This window comes from Hemitrygon akajei, chromosome 11, assembly GCF_048418815.1.
Source record: "Hemitrygon akajei chromosome 11, sHemAka1.3, whole genome shotgun sequence".
NCBI lineage: Eukaryota > Metazoa > Chordata > Chondrichthyes > Myliobatiformes > Dasyatidae > Hemitrygon > Hemitrygon akajei.
Window position 1 is genome coordinate 82481062 of NC_133134.1, and position 19855 is coordinate 82500916.

At 48.1% G+C, this 19855-nt stretch overlaps 1 protein-coding gene across 2 annotated transcripts in view; it reads left to right on the forward strand.

Annotated features, from left to right (window-relative positions):
* Positions 1-697: 697 nt before the first annotated feature.
* The window catches only part of LOC140735773 (ubiquitin-conjugating enzyme E2 Q1), an 85983-nt gene continuing 66825 nt past the window's right edge, over positions 698-19855 (forward strand). Inside the window, exon 1 of one of the 2 annotated variants that reach the window (XM_073061242.1) lies at positions 698-1499. In XM_073061242.1, coding sequence (XP_072917343.1) covers positions 1344-1499 — 156 coding nt within the window. In that variant the 5' untranslated portion in view covers positions 698-1343. The remainder of the gene's footprint in view (positions 1500-19855) is intronic. The other variant, XM_073061243.1, reaches the window with a different exon arrangement.

The window sequence follows — 19855 nt, forward strand, 5'->3', positions numbered from 1 at the left end:
ATTTCACACCTCCCTCTGTCAATTTCACCCCCAATTGATTCCATCCCCTTTTTGATTTCACCCCCTTGTCCATTCAACCCCTGGCGATTTTACCCGTTTTCATCCCGTCAATTTCAACCCACGTCGGTATCAACCCCTCCGACAATTTCAACCCCATGTCAATTTCACCCCCTCCATCAATTTCACCCTGCTGTCAATTTCACTTCCCTGTTAATTTTACCCCCGTCAATTTCACCTGTCGATTCAAATCTTTTAATTTCACCTCCCGGTCGATTTCACCTGTTTTCACCCCCTGTCGACTTCGCCTCCCCGTCAAGTTCACCACGTCACTTTCAACTCCTTGTCAAATTCACCCCCCCCCCGGAAGATTTCACCTCCTTATCGATTTCAACCCGCGCTGATTTCACCTCTCAGTCCCTGGTGTCACTTCTCTGCCAGTTTTACCCCTCCCATCGACTTAATCCCCTCTTGTCGATTTCACCCCCCCCCCTTCGCCGTCACCCCTGCTCCTGCCGGTTTCACTCGCCGTGGTGACTTCAATCTCTTTATCCATTCCCCCCACTCCGCCCCACCCCCTGCCCGCCGCCCCGCCCGCCGGCCGCTCTCCCCTCGGCGATACCCGGCTCCCCTCGGCGGAGGGCAGCGTCCCTCGCCATTTCGGTCCGCGGAGCCGGATCACTTCCGGGTTGTGTTCTCAGTGCGGGTGTCGCTTTAAGAATCCGCGGTTCCGCTCTCTCTCTCTCCCTCTCTCCCCCCTCTCTCTCTCTTTTTCCCTTTTTCTCCGATCTCACGGGTTTTTGGTCGCGATCAGGATGGACGCCGGGCCCCTGGGCTCGCTGCTGTCGCCATTTTGGGGGTTCTGAAGAAGTTTTTGTGTGTGTGTGTGTGTTTTATTTTTTTTTTGGGGGGGGAGCGAGGAGGGGGAAGGGAAATCTTATTTTGTTTTTTTCTTTCTCTGTGTGTGTGTGTGCGTGCGTGCGAGGGCCCCGGAGATCCTGGTGCATCGAGTTCCGTTCAGTCTAGGCGTAGGGCAACTTGGACCTTTCTCTCTCTAATCTCCCCCCTCCCTTTCTCTCACCCTCTTTTCTCTCTCTCTAATTTCACTGTCTCAACGCCTCTCGTCCCCCCCCCCCTTCCTTCCTTTATCCCCCGCCTCCCCCCACCACCTCCCCGCAGTTCGAGTTTACCCTCCCTGGTCTTCATTCCGTGCTTTGTGTCTGAATTTTTAAATGAGAGAGAGGGGCGGTTGGGAAAGCAGTTTTTAAAATAAATATATTATTGGATTTTTTTTGGGAGGGTTTAGGATTTTTTTTAACCTTTCGGCCGTCGGAAATGGTGAGAAAATGTCGGGCTCTGCGCTGAAACAAGAGCTCAAATTACTCGAGTCGATCTTCCATCAGAAACACGAGAGATTCCGCATTGTTTCTGGGTCCCTGGACGAAATCAGCTGTCAGTTTGTTACCCAGGAGCAGGTTCTGGTGATCCACTGCAATATCACGGTAAGCAAACTGACGCGAAACTAACTAGCGAGTCAGCCGACGCGCGGCGGCAGCGGCGTGAAACTAACGAGAGGTCTGGCTAATTACCACCCCAGAGCGCAGGGCAGCCCCACGCACGCAGTCGGCAGCAGAACGGCGGCGTTAGGGTAGCCAGTGGTCAGCCCGAGCCACACTGCAACACTGTAGCAGAAACACCACGGTGGCAATATGTGTTCAGTGACACCCTCCCTGCGCCTCCGAATAACAACTCGGGGCACCTCCTCTATTTTATTTCCTTGAGGTTCGTTCTCTTCCTCTCCCTTGTAACCCGACAGGCAAAGCAAGAAGGTTTGCTACAGTCGGGGTCGTGTGTGTGTGTGTTTTTAACAGGGAGGCCAATCTGACCTCCTCTGAATACTGATGTGCAAACCTTCCACAAGTATCTGTAAAGAGAGCTGTTGTGTGTCGAAGCCAGAAGTGACATTAACCGGGGCAAGGCCTAAAAGTTGCAGCTGAAAGAAGCCAAAAAAAAAAAATCATTGGGCGAAGGGAGATTGGTTCCTAGAGAGGCGGAAGGGGGAGGGCTTGTTGTTAATCAGGCCGCAATGGCTGCTGATCTGCCTCCGAAGAGTTTTTTTCGCTTTAACTCTCTTGTAGCACGACAAATCGACGCGAGGCCTAGGGTTAGTTCGGGTCCAGTTCCCATTTGAGGTAAATAGACCCGAACTAGCCTGACGCTTGTGTGTATTAACACAGTCCTAAGCTGTTACTTAAAACATACATTTATTAATAAGTCTGAGATTTCATGCGCCGTGGCTTGGAGTCAAGTCCGTAGTTAGGTATTAGAGCAGATGAGGTGAAACTCGTACAGGCCTGTTGTAGAGTTGGTGTTCCCCCCCCCCCCCCCCCAAGAACCCGCAGCCAAAAGTCAATACATCACAAACAGGCCCTTCGGCCCGACCAGTCCACGCCAGCCACTTGCCTATTTAAGTTAGCCCCAATTGCCAATGTTTGGCCGGTACCCCCTCAAGAGCACACTTGCTCTATAACACTTGCCTCACACATCTCCTCTGAGATTCCACCCCTCCCCCTACACCTTAAATACATGCCTGTGGTATCAGACATCTTGCCCACCAGTGAAAGATACTGGTTGTCTAGCTGCCTCTCATAATTTTGTAAACTTCCATCACTCTCTGCCACTCGAAAGAGAGGTTTAGCGAAGGGTGCAGAGGAGATTTACCAGGATGCTGCCTGGATTACAGAGCATGTCTTGTGAGGAAAGGCTGAGCAAGCTTAGGGCTTTTCTCTTTGGAGTGAAGGAGAGGTCAACTTGATAGAGGTGTGCAAGCTGATCACAGAGGCAGGTTTAATATCACTGGGATATGTTGTTAACAGTGACAGCAGCACAATGCAATAGATGATGAATATAGAAAAAACTGAATTATAGTAAATATGTATATTAAATAGTTAAATTAAGATAAGTGGTTCGAAAACAAATTTTAAAAAAATAGTGAGGTAGTGTTCATGGGTTCAATGTCCATTTAGGAATCAGATAGCAGAGGGGAAGAAGCTGTTCCTGAATCGCTGAGTGTGTGCCTTCAGGCTCCTGTACCTCCTCCCTGATGGTAACAGTGAGAAAAGGGCATGTCCTGGGTGCTGGAGGTCTTTAATAATGGATGCTGCCTTTTTGAGACACCGCTCCCTAACGATGTCTTGGGTACTATGGAGGCTAGTGCCCACGATGGAGCTGACTAATTTTACAACTTTGATCGTGTGCAGTAGCCCCCTGCCCCTGCCCCATGCCAGATGCTTGACGCAGCCAGTCAGAATGCTCTCCATGGTACACCTGTGAAGTGTTCAAGTGTTTTAGGTGCCAAACCAAATCTCCTCAAATCCCTAGTAAAATACAGCCGCCGTCTTGCCTTCTTTATAGCTGAATCAATGTGTTGGGACCAGGTTAGATCCTGAGTGATATTGACACCCAGGAATTTGGAATTCCTCACTCTCTTTGAGGGTTGGTTTGTGTTAGAGTGGAAATGGCTAGTATGAGGAGTCCTAATGAGGATAGTATAGGGGAATGTCAGAGGGAGGGTTTTGTTTTACACAGAATGGAGAGTGTGTGTAAAGCCCTGCTAGGACTGATGGTAGAGGCAGATATGTTTGGGAGATTTAAGAGGCAAATGGATGATAGAAAAGTGTGTAGGAAGGAAGGGTTAAATTAGGTTAAAGGGTTGGCACAACATTGTGGGCCGAACGACCTGTTCTGTGTTCTACTTTGGTATCGTGGCCCTAGAGCCGTACAGCACAGACCAGGCCTTTCAGCCCAACTGGACCTTGCCAACCAAAGGCAGCGCGGTAGTGTAGCGGTGAGCACAACGCTTTGCAGTACAGGCGACCCGGGTTCAATTCCTGCCACTGTCTGTCTTTCCCCGTGACCGCGTGCGTTTCCTCCCACGGTCCAAAGGGGTACCGGTTGGTAAGTTGATTGTTGTAAATTGTCCCGTGATTAGGCTAGCGTTAAACTGGGGGTTGTTGAGCGGCGCGGCTCGAAGGACTGGAAGGGTCTGCTCCGCAATCTATCTCAATCAATAAATGCCTGTCCAAGCCAATCCCATTTGGCCCACAGCCTAAACCTTTCCTATCCACGTACCTCTCTGAGTGTCCTTTAAATGTCGAGATGTACCTGCCTCAACCACTTCCTCTGGCAGCTGGTTCCACAGACTGACCACCTCTGGGTGGTTAAAAGAAGTTACCCCTCGGGTTCCTATTAACCCCCCCCCCCCCACCCTTCAACCTGTGCCCTCTTGTTCTTGAAGCTCCAGCCCTGCGTCGCAGCTCCCAAATAAAGGTCAGCCATTTGGGAATGGAGTTGGAGGTGGTGATCAGGGAGTTGTCCAGCCACGAGTGCCTGAGTCCTCTACCCGACAGAACCCTGGGGGGGGGGGGGGGGGGGGTCAGTCACTGACTATGTTCAAGGCTGAGTCTTTAGGTGTGGAGGTGGGGTGTTTCCGTAGGGAAGTGGTTCTGGGTGAAAGGTGCTGTCGACTGATGGAACGGCAGAACAGGTGCAATGGGCTGAATAGCCTCCTTGCTGGAGTGCTTGGGTGTGCTAGTCTGAATGTGGCCGTGCAGTGGGGCAGACAGGTGGAGCTGGTTGTCAGCTGTGTGCTTTGAGTGCCGATGGCATTAGACGCCGGGTACACTCCTGCCCCACCTTGTCCCCAGCAGCACCCTGCGCCCCCCCAGTACCTGGTCACACATCCAATGTCGCTTTGCTCTTTAACAACACCAGCCTGTGTTTTTTTAAAACAATTCTTGGCCTCCTGGCCCTTGTCCACCTCTGTCTGCTCTCCTCAGAAACTTGCCCCTTCTAAACCCCAAACCCCAGAGCCCTCTTCCTGAATCCAGCCTTTCTTCAGTCGCTCTTAATATCCGCCATGTAGCCTATGTATTATGAAAACACAGCATGTATCGTTGGATATACCCTTCCTCCTGTATCTGTGTTTTGAAAAGTGTTACTAGGAATTGTATGTGTTGTGTGCACTGGTCTTGTGCGTATATTATAAAACATAATATCACACCATGTGAGAAGTTTCTGAATTACTGGATATAACAGCACTGTATGTATTTTGTGACTGTGTAACATGGAATTGCTATATATTGTGTGTAATATATATAGTTACGGGGGAAATATTCTGAGTTTTACACTTCTGTGTCGATAATACAATGTATGTGACAATATTTCATGTACTCCTGCTCTCTCATACAAGTGTATTGCTGGATATACTTACTGGCTGTTGTGCTGTTGGCATTTAGAACGACAGTGCAGGTCCTCCATCTCTGGTGGTGTTCGAGGCTTCCTTCATCGTGTCAGTAGCTTCCTCTCAGTTTTCACTGCTGTCGGTCATACGAGTCCTAGGTGGGACTGGGGAATACCGTCACACTCAGATGTAGAAGGATTCTTCATTGCTGTTTCCGTAACAATTTTGTTTGACCAGTCAGGGTTGTCAGCCCTGAGCTGAACCCCCCGACTTGGTCTGTCCTCTACCCTTTGACCTGTTTGGCATGGTGACCCTAGCAAGAGTCAAAGCACAAAGCCCTGATATAGCTGTCTGGGTCATTGAGCCCCCAAACCCAACGCCACAGTTGGAGAATTATTGCATATACCTTTGCTTTATCAGAATCAGGCTTATTATCGCTGACATTTATTGTTTTGTGGTGGCAGTACAGTCTAATTCGTAAAATATATCATAAATTATAAAAGGAAATATATAAAAATTATATAGTTCAAAAGAGAGCAAAAAAATACTGAGGCTCATTGTCCATTCAGAAATCAGACAGTAGAGGGGAAGCTTAGAACAGAGATGGGAAGGATTTCTTTAGCCAGAGCATGGTGAATCTGTGGAATTCATTGCCAAGTCATTGGGTATATTTAAATTGGAGGTTGATAGGTTCTTGATTAGTCAGGTGCCAAAGGTTACAAGGCGAAGGCTGGAGATGAAGCTGATAATGCAGCCATGATTGAGTGGCTTAACAGACCTGATGGGCCGAATGGCCTAATTCTGCTCCTTTGTCTTGTGTCTAAGCTGTTCTTAAAACATTGAGCATGGGTCGTCAGGCTCCAGGACCCTCTCTGATGGTAGTGTGAGCAGAGAGCATGTCCTTGGTGGTAGGGGTCCTTTCTGAGGCATCGCCTTTTGAAGATGTCGTTGATGGTGGAGAGGCTAGTGGATAACAAGCACTTGTTTAGTCCTGGGTCAAAAGCTTTTTAGTCGCAGAGTGATTCAGTGTGGACCACAGGCCGCTCGACCTAATGCGAGTGATCCAGTGTGGACCACAGGCCGCTCGACCTAATGCGAGTGATCCAGTGTGGACCACAGGCCGCTCGACCTAATGCGAGTGATCCAGTGTGGACCACAGGCCGCTCGACCTAATGCGAGTGATCCAGTGTGGACCACAGGCCGCTCGACCTAATGCGAGTGATCCAGTGTGGACCACAGGCCGCTCGACCTAATGCGAGTGATCCAGTGTGGACCACAGGCCGCTCGACCTAATGCGAGTGATCCAGTGTGGACCACAGGCCGCTCGACCTAATGCGAGTGATCCAGTGTGGACCACAGGCCGCTCGACCTAATGCGAGTGATCCAGTGTGGACCACAGGCCGCTCGACCTAATGCGAGTGATCCAGTGTGGACCACAGGCCGCTCGACCTAATGCGAGTGATCCAGTGTGGACCACAGGCCGCTCGACCTAATGCGAGTGATCCAGTGTGGACCACAGGCCGCTCGACCTAATACTGTCCAAGTTGCCTGCCTGACAGTGACTCTTGTGACCTGAGCTAGTCGCGTTTGTGTGGGTTTGGCTTCTAAATCTTTCCATTTACCTGTCTGACTGTCATCTTAAACATTATAAATGTAGCAGCCTCTATCACGTCTTCTGCCAGCTGATTTCATAAACCCATTACCCTCTGTGTGAAAGCTACCCCTCAGGCTCCTGGTAAATCTCTCCCCTTTCACCGTAAACTGTGCTGCCTCGTTTTGTTTTGGGGTGGGGGATGTCTGACCATTTGTAACCTGTAGGGTTACCCCCTCAGCAACCAACATTCCAGGGAAATCAGCCCAGTTAGGAAGGATGCTGTTGGTTAGAATCTGACTGTGTGGAATTTGTTGCCACAGACGACTGTGGGGGCAGGTCACAGGTCAAAGTGGAGGTTGATAGGTTCTTGATTAGTCAGGGCATCAGAGGGTATTGGGAGAACACAGGAGAATGGGGTTGAGAGGGATAATAAATCAGCCATGATTGGACTTGATAGGCCAAATGGCCTCATCCTGCTCCCGTGTCTTGTGATCTCACTGAAGGAAGATGCAGCTGTAATTCTGGTTGGGGCAAGAGCTGTTACGGGAAAGACACCCTGGCTTCCCCTATCACCTTGCAGCTGGCCCCCCCTCCCCTTCCTCCTCCCAACTTTTTATTCTGGTGTCTTTCCCCCTTCCTTTCCAGTTCCAAAGAAGGGTCTCGGCCCAAAACGTCAACTACTTATTCCCCTCTATAGATGCTGCCTGACCTGCTGAGTTCCTCCAGCATTTTGTGTGTGGCTCTGTATTTCCAGCATCTGCAGAATCTCTTGTGTTTAGGAAAGACTAGTAGTATGTCAGTCACCCGGTCCAGTTGAGATGCATTTGAGGTTACTGGGCTGTTGGAATTGGTTTATTATTGTCACATCTACTGAGATACAGTGAAAAGCTCGTCTTGCAATCTGCTCATACAGATCAGATCGTTACACGTACGTCACACACAAAATGCTGGAGGAACTCGGCAGGTCAGGCATCATCCATTGAGGGGGAGAAACAGTCAATGTTTTGGGCTGACTGGAAAGGAAGGGGGAAGAAGCCAGAATAAGAAGGGGGGGGAGTGAAGAGGAGGTGATGTGTGTGGGGAGGGGTTGGTGAAGTGATTAGTGATAACTGGAAAGGGCAAAGAAGGAGGAATTTGATAGAGGAGAGTGGACCATGGGAGAAGGGGGTACCGGGGTCAGTTGATAAGCAGATGAGAAGAGATGGGAGGGGGGAACTGGAATGGGGACTGGAAGAAGAGGGAAGGGGGAGTGGTAGTGCATTGAGCTAGAAATTGAGAACTGTATGGGAGGGGAGCGGACGATTATATTACTCCTAGAGAAGGTTTAAAGGTCAGCAGAATATCATGGGCTAAAGGGCCCATTCTGTTCCATGTTCTAGAATGAGTAAAACTGTAACGATGCAGGATAAAGTGTCACAGCTACAAGGAAAGTGCAGGATGATAATAAAGTACGTAGATTGTGAGGCTGAGAGGCCATCGTATTGTTCAATGTCCATTCCAGTTTCTGATAACAGTGGGATATAAACTGCCCACGAGCCTGGTGGCTCGTGTTTTTGTATCTTCTGACAATGGGGAGGGGAGGAGTTTGTCCGGGGTGGGAGGGGTCTTTGGGTATGCTGGCTGCTTCACTGAGGGAGCAGGAAGGGTAGATGAAGTCCATCTGTGATTTGCTGCGCTGTGTCCCCAGCCCTGTGCAGCTCCTTGTGATCACTGGCAGAGGGAAATGGCAAAGATTCTGGCCACAGTCAGCTGGACACCTGCAGGTCCTTGAGCGGTGTCTGATGACTGGAAAGTTACAAACTTTTGCATCTTTTGTTCAGACAAAAGTGGTGTCACAGGCTGATAGGTCACAAAGAGCTTCTGCACATTAACCTTCGTAAATCAAGAGTATTGAATACAGGAGCTGGGATGTTATGTTGAGGTTGTATAAAATGTTGGTGAGATCAAACTTGGATTTGGGCTGAAACCCTGAACCAGGACTCAGTGGAGAGAGTCATAGTCGGAGAGTACTGCAGCATAATAACAGGCCCTTCAGCCCATCTAGTCCATGCAGAAGTTTTATTCTACCAGCTCCTATTGGCCTACACCTGGACCTTTGCCCTCCATACCCCTCCCCTCCACAAACTCATTGAGATGTTGAAATTGAACCCACATCCTCCACTTCCGACAGCAGCTTGTTCCACACCCGTACCACCCTCGGAGTGAAGAAGTTCCCTTAAATATTTCACCATTCAATGGTTCTGTTTAACTTCAGAGAATGTATAAAATATACAGACTGAAATCCTTGCTCTCCACAGATATCATCAAAACGGAAGAAAATAAACCCAAAGAATGACAGGAAAAGAGATGCAAGAACCCCTGCCCCCTCCCCCTGCCACACACTGGCAGCATCAATCCTCCCCCTCCCCCCACTTATTCCAGTAGAAAGCATCAACATTCCCACCACCCACCATTCAGCAAAGGCAAAGCCTCCAAAGAGCGACCATGGTCTACAACAGTCCAACATCCCTCAGGCTGTCTCTGTCTCTGTGTATCTCTCTCTCTCTCACAGAGAGACAGATATCACTCCTTCCACAGTGACAGGGGAGATAACAGTCCCTATTTCAAGTTTACAGTCAGTCTGAAGCGTTTTTTTTATTTCTTCAACTCGAGAATCGGCAAATCGGCTCCTCCGACAGCCGCTCTCGTTCTCTTTGATGTTCCAGCTCCCGCTACGCTTCAGTACGCACCATCGGTGAGAACTCGCGTCTGCAGGCCCCGAAATCGGCCGACTTCAGGCCAAACCTGGACATATGGAAACGCGGCCAATGGGTGAGCTCCAAGAGCGGGAACACACTGTTGTGCCGATCCACTGTCACCGTAGATCAAAGACCCCGATAGGACTCCGACCGCCCTGGAAAGGAAGACAGAGTCAATAGAATAGGAGAATTTAACTGCTTCACTGGTAAGCTGGGAGAAGCCGCCTGCTGACACCATCTTTAGCTCCACCTTAAACATAGTTGTAGTCTCACCCAACCTGGGGCAGGGGGTAACTGCGTCACCCTATCCATACCACGCATAATTTTATACATCTCCATGAGATCTCGTCTCATTCTCCTATACTCCTAACCTTTTCAACCTTTCCCTGGTAATGATCCTCAAGTCTTGGCAACATCCTTGTAAATCTTCTCAGTGCTCTTTTGGTCTTATTGGTGTCTTTGCTGTAGTTAGGTGCACATGATTCTCCAGATTTGTCCTCACCAATGGCTACACGTAGCACAAAGTAAGGGAGTCGTACACCAAACCTTCATAAAACGCTAGTGGGCCACAGCTGGAGCACCGAGCCACATTCTGATGTTGGCCGCTGCGGCAGGATGCGAAGGTCTTCGGAGGGGGTGTGGAGCAGATTTCATATCACGATCCCTGGGATGGGGGACTTGGCACGAATAGAGAGGCGCTGGGCTATTTCTTCCTGGGGCAGACGGTCACCAGTAAAGTGATTTTTAAAATCAGTAAAGGTTGACACAGGAGAGAGGGGATGTTCACACTGGTGGAGGAATGGGGAAACCAGTGGGTGAGGAAGGGAAGTGATTGGCAAATGTGACAGGAGCAAAATTCCCAACTCTTACTGCTTACCGTGCGTTACCAGGGAGTGTACTGGAGGAAAATTCAAAAGGGAGCTGGGGTAAGTATTTAAGGGGGGGGGATGGGAATCCAGGTGAGGGGCAGTGAGTAAGTCTAACAGATTGTCCATGCATAGGGCTAGTATAGACAGAATGGGCCAAACAGCCTCATTCCTAATTTGACAATTGAGTGTGCATTATATCAAGCATGGTATGGTTTTGGAGATATCACATTAATGTGCTGTAACAGACCTGTGCCCCTTTTATGAACTGCACCGTACAGATATTAATCATACAGCACAGAAACAGGCCCTTTGGCCCAACTTGTCCATGCTAACCAAGATCCCAATCCAAGCTAGTCCCATTTGCCTCTGAATTTTTCCTATCCGTGTCCCTGTCCATATCGCTCTAAACCTATCCTATCCGTGTACCTGTCCATATCCCTCTAAACCTTTCCTATCCGTGTACCTGTCCGTATCCCTCTAAACCTTTCCTATCTGTCTACCTGTCCATATCCTTCTAAACCTTTCCTATCCACGTCCCTGTCCAAGTGTGTTTTAAATGCTGTTAATGTACCTGCCTCGACCACTTCCTCTGGCAGCTCGTTCCATATACTGACCAGTCTCTGAGTGGGGGGGGAAGGGGGGGAAGGGCTATTCCTAATGAACCTTTCTCCTCTTGCCTTAAGCCTGTGCTCTCTAGCTGTCAATTCCCGAGCCCTGGGAAAGACTCTGCATTCACCTTAACTATGCCTATCATGATTTGAACACCTTTGTAAGGTCTCCTACCCCTCATAGAAAAAACATTCCTCGCCTGTTCACCCTCTCCCCATGACTAAATCCCAATTCGTGTGTCTGTGGGAAGGAACTGGGACAGCACGTGGTCACGGGGAGAACGTACAGTCTCCTTACAGGCAGTGGTGGGAATCGAACCTGGATCACCTGCACTGTGAGGCGTTGTGCTCTATGGTAGTGTCGCCTAACACGTCAACAATGCCTTCCCTCTCAGACGCTGCTCGACCTGCTGAGTTCCTCCAGCAGATCGTTTGTTAATTCAAGTGTGGCCTTGCCATTGTCTTGCACATTGCGATGGCGTCTGATGCAGGCTTCAACACTCGTCTGTTTTATACACAGAAGTGCACGGCACATTGAGCAACATATAAATTGGTTTATTATTGTCACATGTAGATACTTTATTGATCCCTGAGGAAATTACAGTAAAACAGTAGCATTACGACTGCACAGATATAAATTTTAGAAGAGAAGTAGAAAGAAGAAAACCTGATTTGCCACAAACAGTCTAACAGGAGGGGTCACCTTTTCCCCGGCTATAGGCGGCCTCTGGCCTCATTATGGAGCCTGATGGCCCAGGATAAGAATGACCACATATAGTGCTCTTCGGAGCAGCGCAGTTGTCTAAAAATGCTCCTCTGTTCAGCCAAGGTGGCATGCAGAGGGTGAGAAACATTGTCCGGAATTGCCAGGGTTTTCCGTAGGGTCCTTTGTTCTACCGCAGCCTCCAGTGTGTCCAGTTTGACTCCTATAACAGAGCCAGCCTTTCTAATGAGTTTATTGAGCCTGTTGGCATTACCCGTGTTGATGCCATTGCCCTAGCTCACCACCACAAAGAAGAGGTGCAGTGGAAAAAGTTTGTTTTGTATGTTGTCACACAGATCACATCAGCAGAACCATGTGCTGAGGGTGGGTGTTGCAGCAAGAACTGATGTGGAGTGTTGTGTGCTGTTCTGGTCACCTACATACGGGAAAATTATCAATACAATTAAAAGAGTGCAGAGGAAAAATTACAAAGGATGTTGCCAGCACTTGAAGATCTGAGTTGCAGGGAAAGATTTTACTCCCTGAAGCATAGGAGAATGAGGGGAGATTTGATAGAGGTATACAACATTGAGGGGTATAGATTAGATTAATGCAAGCAGGCTTTCTCCAGTGAGGTTAGGAGAGACCAGAACCAGAGGTTGTAGCTTAAGAGTGAAAGGTGAAATATTTGAGGGGAACATATGAGCGTAATGTCTTCACTCAATGCGGAATGAGCTGTCGGAGGAAGTGGTGGATGTGGGTTAGATTGCGATATTTAAAAGAAGTTTTGATAGATAAAGGGATGGAAGGGGTTTGGAGGTCTACGGTCCAGCTGCGGAGGTGAGATGCGAGAATGTCCGGTATGGGTGAGATCTTTGATTATCCTGACTGTTCCACCCAGGCAGCGAGAAGTGTACAGTGAGCGTAGTGTGCTATGTACAATAAAGAGCTGATTGTGTCTGTCACCCATTCTCATGATGGTTGTAATGCTGAGGGTTTACAAGGCCCTGGTGAGGCCTCCCGGAGTACTGTGAGCAGCTGTGGACCACTTTCCTAAGAAAGGATGTGTTGACGTTGGAGAAGGTTCAGAGGAAGTTCACAAGAATGATTTTGGTGAAAGAAAGGGTTAATATATAAGGCGTGTTTGATGTCTCTGGGTCTTTACTCGCTGGAATTTAGAAGAATGGATGTTGGGGGGGGGGGGAATCTCATTGAAACCTATTGAATATTGGAAGGCCCAGATTGAGTGGATGTGGAGTGGATGTTTCCTATGGTGGGTAAGTCTAGGACCAGAGGACATAGCCTCAGAATAGAGGGACTTCCATCTCGAATGGAGATGCGAAGGGATTTCTTTAACCAGAGGGTGGTGAGGCTGTGGAATTCGTTTCCGCAGGTGCTAGTGGAGGCCAAGTCATTGGGAGATTTAAGGCAGAAGTTAATATGTTTTTGATTAGTCAGGGTGTGTAAGGCAGGAGAATGGAATTGAGAGGGAAATGGTGGAGCAGACTTGATGGGCCAACCAGCCTAGTTCTGCTTCTATATCTAATGATTGTACATCAGGTATCACAGTCTCTCTTTTGTTACCAGACATGGAATTCCTGTGATTTATACACTCTCTATAATTTCATATGAGGCTGATCTGTCAAACCGTGTGTGTCTTTTTGAGAAGTCTTGTTTGGTTCGAGGGCAGAAATCAGTAAGAGCTCAGCTCGCTCCCCAGCCATGCCAGTAGCCGCATCACGAGGTGACATTTATTATTTGTTAATCTCCACTGTTGCTGACATGCCGATTTCCTTTTTAAAAAGAATTTGTTGGCCTCAGCAGCTGCCAATCTCAGCTTCCTCCTAAATGGCCTCCCAGGCCTGATTGGGCCAGGACGTGTCTTAGCTCGGGTTCCGATTTTAAACTCGAGAGACTGTAGATACTGTAAACCTTGAGGAATGCATGCAGAACACGAGAGGAACTCATCTGTGGAGAGGAATAAACGGTCAATGTTTTGGGCTGAAAGGGAACAGAATACGAAGGTCGGGGAGCGAGGGAGGAATACAAGCAGGGAGGTGATGGGTAAGACCAGGTGAGGGAGAAGGTAGGTGGGTGGGGGGAGAGATGAAGTGAGAAGCTGGACGGTGATAGGTGAAAGAGGTGAAGAGCGGAAGAAGATGGATAGTTGAGTGTGGACCAGGGTGGCGATGGGCAGGTGAAGAGAGGAGGGAGAATGGGGAATGGATTAAGAGAAGGGTGGGGGTTGTAGAAATTACTGGAAGTCAGTGAAATTGACGTTCACACCATCAGGTTTTAAGAAGCCATCTCTTGTTGGATTATGTTGGTTTTCAGAGCTGGAGTTCACATCCGCTGTGTTGGGAAATGTATTTGTGGATGCTGACGACGGAGGGAAGCTACATCTGCACTGATTCAGATCCACCCCTCTGTGCAGCAAAAGTGCCCCAAGGTTCTCGCGCTTAAAGTAAATTTATTATCAAAGTATCAAAAAAATCATCAAATTATCAAAATGCCACCATATACCATCCTGAGATCCACTTTCCTGAGAACCCTATGGTGTTCTACGTGAATGCCTGCAAGAAAGTGGATCTCAGGAATCAATGAAAAACTATGCACACAGACTGACAAACAACCCACGTACGAAAGTGGGTAGAATCTAATTAGGATTAGATCAGGGGTTCCCAGGCTAGGGACCACAGACCCCTTGCTTAGTGGCATCAAAAGACTGGGAACCCCTGGATTAAGTGGATCTGCTGGCTACCTTTGCCCTGTCCACAGCAGGAGCTCCCAGTGGTCACCCATTTCCTTTTTGACAGGTCTGTCGTGGCCTTCTGTATTGCCTCTCAAGTTAGAGTAGCAACCTCTCATATTCTGTCTGGGCAGTCTCGGACCTGAGAGTGCGGGCCCAGAGCCATCGAATGCTCCTCTTACACTAACTCCCTGGGTGGCAGGGTGGGGATGCATTTCTTCTGAAGGAGGTGTAAGGCATTCCTTCCCTCCACCAGCCTATAGGTCACCCTTGGGCAAGGTGTGACACTTACACGCAAGCACACCAGGTAGACAATCTCTGAAGATTATTGATAAAGGCTTGTAAAGAAGGCAATGGCAAACCATTTCTGTAGAAAATTTGCCAAGAACAATCATGGTCATGGAAAGACCCTGATTGCTCACGTCATACAACACAGCACTTAACAAATGGACATTAACCCTTTCATTCCTGGGATCCCAGAATAATTCTCATAAATCTCCTCTGGACCCTCTCAATGCCTGCACACCCTTTTTAGATATTGGGTGATTTCACTTCAGTCCACAGTAGGAGATTCACTTAGCAGCAGTTTTCAATGCTGGACTTCACCCAATCAATGAACAGGATTCGTTAGCAAGGGCAAATAAAAATAAGGCCGGGGCAAGTGGAGTGGCTATCATGTGAATGGGCCAGTGTTAGAGTGGGCAAGTTTTGACTCGTCGGGCTTGGATCAGATCAGGCCAGTATCTGGCTGTCTTTATTCTCATCTGTTAGAACACAGTTAGTGCAGTGGGAATGACTCGGGCGCAGTTAGTGCAGTGGGAATGACTCGGGCGCAGTTAGTGCGGTGGGAATGACTCGGGCGCAGTTAGTGCGGTGGGAATGACTCGGGCGCAGTTAGTGCGGTGGGAATGACTCGGGCGCAGTTAGTGCGGTGGGAATGACTCGGGCGCAGTTAGTGCGGTGGGAATGACTCGGGCGCAGTTAGTGCGGTGGGAATGACTCGGGCGCAGTTAGTGCGGTGGGAATGACTCGGGCGCAGTTAGTGCGGTGGGAATGACTCGGGCGCAGTTAGTGCGGTGGGAATGACTCGGGCGCAGTTAGTGCGGTGGGAATGACTCGGACGCAGTTAGTGCGGTGGGAATGACTCGGGCGCAGTTAGTGCGGTGGGAATGACTCGGGCGCAGTTAGTGCGGTGGGAATGACTCGGGCGCAGTTAGTGCGGTGGGAATGACTCGGGCGCAGTTAGTGCGGTGGGAATGACTCGGGCGCAGTTAGTGCGGTGGGAATGACTCGGGCGCAGTTAGTGCGGTGGGAATGACTCGGACGCAGTTAGTGCGGTGGGAATGACTCGGACGCAGTTAGTGCGGTGGGAATGACTCGGGCGCAGTTAGTGCGGTGGGAATGACTCGGGCGCAGTTAGTGCGGTGGGAATGACTCGGGCGCAGTTAGTGCGGTGGGAATGACTCGGGCGCAGTTAGTGCGGTGGGAATGACTCGGGCGCAGTTAGTGCGGTGGGAATGACTCGGACGCAGTTAGTGCGGTGGGAATGACTCGGACGCAGTTAGTGCGGTGGGAATGACTCGGACGCAGTTAGTGCAGTGGGAATGACTCGGACGCAGTTAGTGCAGTGGGAATGACTGGGGCGCAGTTAGTGCAGTGGGAATGACTGGGGCGCAGTTAGTGCAGTGGGAATGACTCGGGCGCAGTTAGTGCGGTGGGAATGACTCGGGCGCAGTTAGTGCGGTGGGAATGACTCGGGCGCAGTTAGTGCGGTGGGAATGACTCGGGCGCAGTTAGTGCGGTGGGAATGACTGGGGCGCAGTTAGTGCAGTGGGAATGACTGGGGCGCAGTTAGTGCAGTGGGAATGACTGGGGCGCAGTTAGTGCAGTGGGAATGACTCGGGCGCAGTTAGTGCAGTGGGAATGACTCGGGCGCAGTTAGTGCAGTGGGAATGACTCGGGCGCAGTTAGTGCAGTGGGAATGACTCGGGCACAGTGCAATAAGGATGGCCCTGGGGCGCAGTTGGTGCAGCGAGGGTGCAAGGCTAATAGCATTCATTTTGAGAGGACTAAAATATACAAGCAGGAAATAAAGTCGAGGCTTTATAAGGACCTGGTGAGGCCTCACTTGGAGTATTGTGAGCAATAAGAAAGGATGTGCCCAAGGACGTGCTTCTTGATTGGAGAAGGTTCAAAGGAGGTTTTTGAGATTGAAAGGTTTGTATGAGGAGTGTTGGGGGAGTCTATGACCAGAGGACACAGCCTCAGAATAGGGAGGCATTACTTTAGAACAGATGAAGAATTTCTTTTGCCAGAGGGTGGTAAATCTGTGGAATTCGTTGCCACAAGCAGTTGTGGAGCCCAAGTTTTCAGGTATATTTAAGGCAAAGGTTAATAACTTCTTGATAGGTCAGGGCATGAAGGGCTACAGGAAGAAGGCAGGAGAATGGGGTTGAGAGGGAGATGGATCAGCCATGATGGAATGGTGGAGCAGACTCAATGGGCCAAGTGGCCTAATTCTGCTGATATATCTTACAGTCTTTTGCTTTACAACAGCTCACAATATTTGAAATGTAGTCTGACCAATGCCTTGAAATACATCAGCATTTACATCCTTGCTTTTATATTGTCCTCTCAAATTAAATGCTTAAATTGCATTTCCCTTCATTACTACCAACTCAATATGCAGGTTAACCTTTGGGGAATCCCACACTAGGGCTCCCAAGTCCCTACACTTAGATTTCTGAATTGGCTTGCATTTAGAAAGTACCAAAGTGCATGGCGTACACTTCCCTGTGCTGTCGATAAGTTGAGAAGGCTGCGGATATATTTTGAGAAATATAGGCTGTATATCAGGTTGTGCATTTCATATTTAGAAGCATCAAGTTTAAAAAAAAGTCACAAGATATCCCAGACATTAACTAATCTACTGTGGCCAGGTTGATTTCCTCAACAAAATTTGAGCAGCATTTAAAATTTTTAACCGTAATGGTGGGCTGTCTGTGAGTCTCTGTCCTCTGAGCTTTTCATTAGTGGGAGAGGTCTTGTGTGATGTCCAAAGGGCAGTTTGGATACAAGACCATAAGAGATGGGAGCAGAATCAGACCATTCGGCTCATTAAATCTTCCTCGCCATTCTATCATGGCTAATTTATTATGCCTTTCAGCCCCATTCTCCTGTCTTCTCTCGGTAACCTTTGATGCCCTTGCTAATCAAGAACCTATCAATCTCTGCCTTAAATATACCCAATGATTTGGCCTCCACAACAATCTGTGACATTGAATTCCACAGATTCACCACCCTCCGGCTAAAGAAATTCCTCCCCATCTCTGTTCTAAAGGGACACCTTTCCATTCTGAGGTTCGTGCCCTCTGGTCCTAGACTCCTCCACTATTGAAGACATCTCCACATCCACTATCTAGGCCTTTCAGTATTTGGTAGGTTTCAATGAGATCCCCTAAACTCCAGTGAGTACAGGCCCAGAGCCAACAAACGTTCCACATATGTTTGCTTATCAAAAATCTCTCAAAGTTCAAAGTAAATTGATTATCAAAGTACATATATGTCACCATATACTCTCTTGAGGTTTGTTTTCTTGTGGGCATTCACAGTGGATGCAAAGAAACGCAATGAAAATCTACACACAAAGTGTACAAAAACAATTTTTAAAGAAGTACTAATAATAAATAAACAAGAAATAATGAGAACAGAGGTCTCTTGATCTCTTCCTTAAATATTCAAATACCCTTGAGGGAAGGCATCTATCTCATTGCCTAATATTAACAAGACCATATTACAACCATTCATTCTAGTAACTTTTTTAATGCAGTGACACCCATAGTAGCTGAGGATTTATAAGACATCGGTCACACAGCACTTGGAGTATTGTGAGAAGTTTTGCTCCCCATATCTAAGGAAAGATGTGCTGGCATTGGAGAGGGTCTCTGGATGAGATTCACAAGAATGATTCTGGGAATGAAAGGGTTAATATATGTGGAGTGTTTGATCACTCTGGGCCTATACCCACTGGAGTTTGGAAGACTTGCGGGGGTGGGGGGGTGCTTGAACTCTCATTCGAGCCTATCGAATATTGAAAAGCCTAGATAGAGTGAACATGGAGAGGATATTTCCAATGATGGGGGAGTCTAGGATCCGAATACAATGATCTCCATTTAGAAAAGAGATGGAGAATTTCTTTAGCGGGGGAGTGGTGAATCTATGGAATTCACTGCCCTGGATGGCTATGGAAGCCAAGTCATTGGGTATATTTAAAGCTGAGGTTGAAAGGTTCTTAATTGGTGAGGCTTCAAAGGTTATAGGGAGAAGGCTGGAGAATGGGATTTAGAAGGATAATAAATCAGCCATGATGGACTGTCGGAACAGACTTGATGGGCCGAATAGCCTAATTCTGCTTCTATGACTTTTCGAACGATCGATTTACGACAATTTGCTGATACGAAAGACTTACATTAGTACCTGTTTTTGCTAACCAAAGAGGATTTTCACTTTTACGAAAAAAAGACGGCGGCTTTATATGTGTGTTTACCCTGAGAAAGACTACCATGACCATGAAGCCTTGTGCGGGCAGTTGTTTGCGCATGCGTGTATGTGCTGATTTTTTTTTTCTCCAAATTGATTTTGGCTCGCTGTTTTCCCGAGTTTGATAAGTGAAACTACACCGTACCTACAATATTTCTACTTTATATAGGGTGTAAATTTATCATACCATTCCTGCTTTTACTATATGTTAGTGTTATTTTAGGTTTTATGTGTTATTTGGTAGGTTATTTTTTTGGGTCTGGGAATACTCAAAAAAATTTTCCCATATAAATTAATGGTAAATGCTTCTACGCTTTACGACATTTCGGTTTACAAACTGTTTCATAGGAACGCTCTACCTTTGGATTGCGGGGGAACCTGTAGTTCCAAAAAACTTAATTTTGAATGAAGAGGGGCAGAAGGAGGCTCCAGGGTAGGTACATGGAGTTTCAAAAAAATAGAGAGCTATGGGTAACCCTAGGTAATTTCTAAAGTAAATACATGTTCGGCACGGCATTGTGGGCCGAAGGGCCTGTATTGTGCTGTAGGTTTTCTATGTTTCTATTTCTAAGGGAAGTACCTGAACTTCTCTTAAATTATAGTGGCATGGTAGCTTAGCAGTTAGCATGACAGTAACCCGGATTTAATTTCCTGCATGGGTTTCCTCTGGGTGCTCCAGTTTCTCCCACATTCCAAAGACGTGTGTGATAATGGTCACATGGTGTAATTGGGTGGCACTGACTTGTTGGACCTCGAGGGCCTGAAACTGTGCTGTATCTCAAAAATAAAATAGGAAGGGCGGGGAGGAGAGTGAAA